At 35.0% G+C, this 7,594-nt stretch overlaps 1 protein-coding gene across 1 annotated transcript; it reads right to left on the reverse strand.

Annotated features, from left to right (window-relative positions):
• Window positions 1-2,653: 2,653 nt before the first annotated feature.
• Window positions 2,654-6,848, reverse strand: LOC102614885 (E3 ubiquitin-protein ligase WAV3-like). Its single transcript, XM_006468354.4, has 2 exons — window positions 6,416-6,848; window positions 2,654-4,799 (listed from the first exon to the last, which is right to left on the reverse strand). Exons 1-2 carry the CDS (start codon window positions 6,605-6,607, stop codon window positions 2,895-2,897), a joined length of 2,097 nt encoding a protein of 698 aa, XP_006468417.2. The 5' UTR covers window positions 6,608-6,848; the 3' UTR covers window positions 2,654-2,894.
• Window positions 6,849-7,594: the final 746 nt, after the last annotated feature.

Genomic DNA, 7,594 nt, shown 5'->3' on the forward strand with positions numbered 1-7,594 from the left:
GGTTTGCTTAAACTCATATATATAAATCCAGAAAATATGAATTTTTTTAAGGTAATTAAATTAAATGAACGACATGTTATATGATTCCAACGTATCATATATTATTTATTTTTTATAATCCTTCGAAAATATGAGATATGTGAAATTAGAGTAATGATATAGCCACAAACTCTTGTATAAATTTATTTTGTATAAACTGATGTGGCATGATAAGATTGGTTGAATTAAATATCACTTGGCCCACATGATTTGTTTTTATTAATTTATATTTTCATTCAACCAATCTTATCATGCCACGTCAGTTTGTACAAAATAAATTTGTATAAGAGTTTGTGGCTGTATCATTACTCGTGAAATTATGTCACATTCCCCTGTCATTTTGTACAAATAAAAATTCGTAAAAGGTAAGTATCCTATATGCAATTACTCATTTTTATTGACAGTATTAAATAAGTCCCATTAAACAGGTTAGTCTTTTGACTGCTAAGAAATTAATTCGATATGCTTTTTTTTTTTTAAACTAATTAAGCATCAGGTTACTGTATTACACATAGATATATACAACTGCTATGACAACATGTCATTATATATTTATAATAAGATATATATACATGAGATTTATATTATTATATTTTTATTTTATGAAGTACATGTTCATCCAAATATCCCTCACGGAGGAGGGATTAGAGATGGCAAAAATCCCCACGGGGACGGGTACCCTCGGGGATTTTCCCCATTCGGGGAAGGTACGGGGATAATTTTATACCCAATTTTTTATTCGGGGAGGGGACGGGGAAAATTTTTTACCCAATTTTTTATTTGGGGAGGGGACGGGGATGAGGTGGAATCCCCATCCCCTACCCATTTCCCCATTTTAATTTTAATTTTATTTTTATTTTTAAAATTACTAATAAATAAATAACAAAATTATAAATATTGTTAAAAATAATAAATATTAAAATAGTTATATTATTAAACTTTTAAACTTAATTAACTAATTAAAGTCTTAAATTTTTAATCCAAACCACAATGATACAGGAGAGAGCTGCCTAATTATAATTTACAACAGTTCTAATCCTAATTCGTATCCTACATTAGCTCGAATTGCTAGAGATATTTTGGCAATTCCAATTACAACAGTTGCTTCTGAATCAGCTTTTAGCACCGGTGGTAGAGTTGTGAGCGCACACCGTAACAAACTTCATCCAAGTACATTGGAGGCCTTAATGTGCTGTCAAAGTTGGTTACGAGCTTACAATAGCAATATGAGTTTATTTTACATTGTAATTATATTATACAGTTATTAATATTTGCGCTTATAAGTTACGTTACTTATATCATTTTCATTGTTTTAGGTTTAAAATCTGAGGCTAACTCTCAATTTGCCACATTTCTCGAGGAAGAACAAGAGGAGCAGGAGGTAAATAGTTTTATTAAAAATATTAATTAAATATCTACATTTATTTTATTGCCGATATAAAAATAATTTTTTTTCTTTTTATTGTAGGATTATGAAGATTGAGTCATTGACAAAGATAATTATTTTAATAATTTATATTTTGAATGTGACTTTGAAATGGATCAATATTAATGCAAGATATATTTTGAACTTTATTTTTATATGAATATTTTTATTTTAATATGATTAATTTAAAATCAAAAATTAAAAAAAAAATGTATTAGACTATTAATTATTCGGGGACCGGGAACCCTCGGGGATCCCCTGTTATTATTCGGGGAGGGGATGGGAATTCACTTAAGCAATTCTGACGGGGACGGGGACATAACAAAATATCAGGGATGGGTATGGGGAGATTGGTCCCCTCCCCTCCCCTCCCCATTGCCATCCCTAGGAGGGATGTCTCTACTCCACTCGCATTTCGCAAAGGAGAAAAACGTTATAAAAAATCTCCACACAATTATATTTAATTGAGGGAGGTTGAGTCTGTGGGGACTCGAACCATTACTCTCATAGTCATACTTAACTTTAAGGGCAATGGTCTACCACTGGACTACAAGCCCAAGTGGCAATTTGATATGCTTTTGGAGATGATAAATTGGAGTCTACTGGAAAATCCTCGTATACTATTCATTCCTATCACTGAAGAATTATAAGCTATTTAATAATAACTGAGTGTCACTGTTTAATAACTCGAAGAAAAACTTTCGTTTTGTTGCTATCGATCCATGAAAAACTGATGTTAAGTTTATTTTTAAACAGAAGAAATCAAGAAATTATAATGCGTTCTTTGTTCTTCCAGATAAATAAAAAATCTATAAAAATAAATAAATAATCATTTTTTGGGGGCAAAATTTGAGTTGAAAGTGTAATGACTGATAGCAATTATAGATTAACGTTAATAAATTATTAAAGTTATCCAAAATTAGCCACTAAATGCTATATCGATTATCAAACGCTTCGGAAATTTGATTAGTTTTATCAAATTCACATATACTTGGATGATTTCCATAATATAATTAAATAAAAACAACTGCAGAATCAAGCTTGTGTTAAAGAAGATTAAGATAATCAAATGGTACCAAAAAGTTATTGAAACGCAAGCCAGAAGAAGTATTGCGGTTTTAACATAGTATTTACGTCGAAATAATCACTTTGAAGTGCCCCTTTATTGGTAGAATCAAGCACCACGCATTTGGAAACTATGATGTTATCTATTGATCAATGAAGGAAACTTCTCTACGAGAAGTAAAGTTCAAAACCAGCAAAAAATCGGCCAGTCTAATGTAAAAGAGAGTGAAAAGACAACTGAACTGAACTTCAAATCCTTAGTTTTACTAACAATTTATTATTAACTCGGCAATGATTTTTTTTTTTTGTTTAACGAACCTGAATATAACTCATTAACGTTTCTGAATCAAAGCTGAGGGCTGCATTATTTGTTGGCCTGACTCTGTTGCTCCCCTGATGTGAAGTTAAGAGTTTGTGATCTTGTCACCATAGTAGTCATCCACGGAGTTTCATAGCTTCTTGTTGAATCAATGCTGCCCGAATGCCCACGATCTCCATTCGTGGCAAGAACCTGTGTGGTGTCTCCCCTGGTTGTGGCTCTCTGCCATGAGTGTGAGCTCAAACCCGAAAGCAAATATGCCCGCCCAGTACGTTCATATAGATCCATGCTGGCCATTCTCTCCCTGATTTCTCGCAGCTCAGCCTCGAGCCAATTGCAGAGAACATCCCCAGCTTGTGCTGCTGCTGAAGACAAAAGGCCTGATCTCCGCTCCGCTAGCAATGCCTGTGCGCTCTCTAGATCTCCAACTTCGGCCATTCTTTGTGCATCTGCAATAGTTTCGGCAACCAAAAGGCGGCTTCTCTGTCGATCGACCTGTAGGTTCACTTTCTTGTCTGCAGTAGATAAAACTTCAGGTCTTCGTATCTCAACCTTCTCGCCTTCAACTTGGTGTATCTCCATTGAAGCTGAATCTTTATGAGTGCAGAAGACATCCAACAACGCTGTGCACTCTGGCCTCTGCTCCCCTTCTGCAGAAGACACTGGAATTGAGAGATAGACCATGAATTCTTTCTCTTCATCAGCATATAAATTTCCAATATCTATCACAGCTTGTTGCCCTTCGTCAAGAACTTCACTGTTATATCTTCCAGAAGGTATGGATCCAATTCTCACCCCAGCTGATTTTGACCTGATTGTGAGCTTGACATCCTGAGAAACGACACTGAGCAGCCCACCAATGCACCTAGCAAAGGCATCTTGTAGAATGCTTAAGGTCTCAATGAAGGAAAATGTGCCCCCTGATGCATCTGCTATGGCATGCATTGCTTCGGAATCATGCTCTAAGCCAAAGCCAAATGTGTGGACCGGGAAGGTTGGTTGTCCAGCTTCACGTTTGCTGAGACATATCGAAGAAGGCAAGAGATTCAGATATGCCAATTCATTACTCGGGATTGAGGAAGCCTCATCCTGCGTATAGCTATTTCTTAGAACATTGTGCGTGTCCTGACCATCAGAGAGGAGAATGATACTCGCAACTGGGCTGCGTTCACGGCGTTCTTCCAGAACCCTGGCCCCTTTCTTGAGTCCCTCTACAATGTTGGTACCACCATTAGAGCTAAGAGTATTAATAGCACGGATTGCATTCTCACGGCCACTGTCGGTCATCCTTTGGAGTGGGAAAATTCTTCGGGCTACTGACGAGAAAATGACAATAGACAACCGATCTGCAGAGCCTAAATTCTGTATAATGAAGTGAACAGCACGCTTCAGCAAAGGAAGCTTGCTGGACATGCTGCCACTAACATCAAGAACTGTGACAAGGTCAATTGGGGCGCGATCAGCATCATTAGGAAGAGATGGTGCACAAACGCGAAGAAGAACTGCAAACTTGGGAGGGCATTCTGCAGCTGCAACAGCACCAAACTCAGGAAAAGCCTTGACAGCTAAAGCTTGGGCTCGGGAGGGTGAGGCAGGGCCAATGGAGTTGACTGAGAGCTGTTCGTCGTCTGTGAATTGTTCAGGCTCGGCTGGAAGTTGAAATGTTGTTGGGACATTACGCCGGGCTCCAGGAGCACTAGCATCTTCAGGAGCGGCATTGAAAGGAGAAACTCGAGCCCGTGCCATGTTGTTACGACGAGCGTCAATGACACTGCCGGGGGCTTGAAAGGGGACGTCTTTCCACTCACAACGGCAAATAGGACAGATACGATTCCCATGCTGAACATTGGCTGCTATGCAACAGAAATGGAAAGAGTGGGAACACTCCGCCGTGAAGATGGCTACGCCTTGTCCTCTCCTCAAACTTCCCAAGCAGATGGGGCAAGTTTTCTGCAATGAATCAGTATTGCTTTTATTAAACGTCAGTGATAAAATCACTAACAATAGTAATATGCCAGCCATGCCTATGGTCATTAAAACTAGCAATCATTCACTTTTCATCTTCATACTACGTCAACTTCAGTATAATAACGACGTACAACGGAATCCAATGTAGTAATGTCAACATTATGCAAACATGCTGGCCAAGTTTTTAAGTTTAGAATGATAAAATTCATAGCAAATATCAATCACTTGCAATAAATCATGTTTAAACCTGTGTCACTTCGTTATTTGAAAGCCAGAACTATAAGTAGTTTACTTCAAAATATTTCTTCAACAACTAAAGATTTCAGATTGGGCTCAGCTCTCATTTACTTGTGAATCTGAAACGCTAAAATTTTCATGAGATTTTACCAACTGCCTATTCAAAGTCGGAAATTTGAGCAAAGAGTCCAAAATCCAAGATAAACACTTCTGGCGGTAGTAATTTTTCAAAGCAAAAAACAAAAAAAAAAAAAAAAGATGTGGAATCTAAAAGAGTGCATAAAGCTGGCTCTCAATAGTACAAGATATTATAAATTTTTAATATGACATGTGTACATTTATTTAAAAAATCATAATCTAATTGGTAATTATATTTAATATATATATATATATATATATAATACATACATTAAATGGGTGTAGTATAATAAATACAATCTAGAATCTCTCCTAGCAAATGGTATGAATAGCTAGAGCATTTTTTCTTGATGACAAAATTGGGAAATTGGCAGTCAAATGTGCATTAAAAATATTTTGAAATATTTGTTAGAAACTCTTTGAAGGTTATCAAAATACATCGAAATGTAGCTAAACTAAAAGCTTTTTCAAACGCACATGCTTTCCTACTTATTATTCCAAAAAAAGAAAAATCAAAATCAAAATTAAAGCACTCTTCTGAATCCATCCAAAGAAAATGAACCTACCCACCTCATATGTCAAAGCATTCTAACCGCCCAAACAATTGCATATTAAACAATTGTGCATCAATGCGACCCCTTTTAATCAAATTTCCTTTTTTCCTCCTGTTACTACTATCGTCTATCAGCCACAATATTCCGATAAAAGGTGCCATTTTTTTTTTTTTGGAACGATTCAATGCCACGAGATCTTACGTTTTTGCAATGAAAGTTATTAAATATATGTAGAGTCAAAGAATACAGCTGCACAAGAAGATTAAATCAAGGTCAATACCGCAATTCATCAGGTTTGATTTTGTCGGTCGGGCTTTATCGGGATCGATCGTTTTTCATTATCAAAATTCAAAAAGAAGAATGATTTTCCATTCAATGGCAGTTTCCGTAATTTTCACCTCAAATCAATTCTCTATGCGTTTTTTATTGACATTAAACAAACGTGACCGAGCAGCCAACACCAATTTACCAACATACCCTCAACACGAAAACGAAAACAAGGACGCACGGCAGGGTCAAGTCGGTCATTAAACGAAAAACTCTAATGAATACTGCCGAATCAGAGAGCGGGTTCATAAACGATTACGTAAAAACAACCGCCGGTACAAACAAAATATTAAAAATGCCCAAAAAAAAGGTAATAATAAAAACAAATATGAGATCTCTGACCTTGGATGATTTGGAGGTTTGGAAGCTGAGGCTACGAGAGAGGCCACGAGAGGATGAACCGGAGGAATGCGAACGATCGGAACAGGACGGACGAGGACAATTCGAGCCGGACGGACGCGGACAGTTGGTACCGGCCTGAAACGAGAGCTTTAACGAAAGAGATTTCTTCAGCTTCTTCAATGTGTCCGCCATTTTTTTTTTCTTGTATTATTATAATTGTTGATATATTAGTATTTTGTTAAGAAATAATTGCAGTGTTTATCTCTAAAAATTTGTTATGCGGTTTCGCAATTGGCATGGCGGCCATTAAATGATAATGAGGGAGGGGATTGGAGAGAGAGAGAGAGTTTCATGTTCTTGTACATATAGAGAAGCCAATTACGTGATGATGTGTACGTGGTTACGTGAATTTAAGCTCGGTTTTATTTTAACTTATTTTCCTTTATCGTGCTAATGATTATGGTTAAAGAGATAAATACAGTAAATTATAGCTTCAATTATTATATAAATAAATAATGTTAATGATTTTTCTTTTCATAATTTTAATTATTAATTATGTAATATGGCGCATCATTTACTTTTACAATGATGCTTTGTTTACTTAAGTCTTATTTATTTTTTTTAACTTAATACTTTAATTGACTTAATTTTAATTAATTAAGTCATGTGTTTGTTTTCTCAACCTAGGTAGAGTTTGTTTATTTATCTGAAAGCTAAATAGAATTGAATGTAAATACTAAATATTGATATGTTTATTTTTCTTTTTTTAATATCCGAATAAAAGTGGCATGTAGTTTGTCTTTATAAATAAAAAAATCTTAAACATAGTAATTTAACATTTATGTCCTTTTAAATCAAAATAAAAAGGATTATATTTTATAGTTTAGGAAATAAATATATTTTATAGAGATATTTTTGTAATATAATATTTACTTTTCACTCAGATTATTTTCCATTTGGATAAAAGTCACAAAAGTCTACTTTTTCTATTCAAATATAAATGTTTGAAAATTATACATAAGTTACAAAAAACAATTAAGTAAATTTTAGAAAAAAAATTCTAAAATTAATAAAATTTCATACTTCAGACATTTAGCATACAATTCGTTAATTAAAATTTTCAGTCACTACGCCATTAAGTTATTAAGCCAATTTTTTTAGCTTTTTACTTAGGTGCTG

Source organism: Citrus sinensis, chromosome 2, assembly GCF_022201045.2.
Source record: "Citrus sinensis cultivar Valencia sweet orange chromosome 2, DVS_A1.0, whole genome shotgun sequence".
Classification (NCBI taxonomy): domain Eukaryota; kingdom Viridiplantae; phylum Streptophyta; class Magnoliopsida; order Sapindales; family Rutaceae; genus Citrus; species Citrus sinensis.

Bases quoted from the DNA above. Each gene is read 5' to 3' on its own strand.
- LOC102614885 (XM_006468354.4), bottom strand. From the start codon at position 6,607: ATGGCGGACACATTGAAGAAGCTGAAGAAATCTCTTTCGTTAAAGCTC. The intron at 4,800-6,415 runs GTCAGAGATCTC...GATTCATTGCAG, and splicing joins AAACCTCCAAATCATCCAAG to AAAACTTGCCCCATCTGCTT.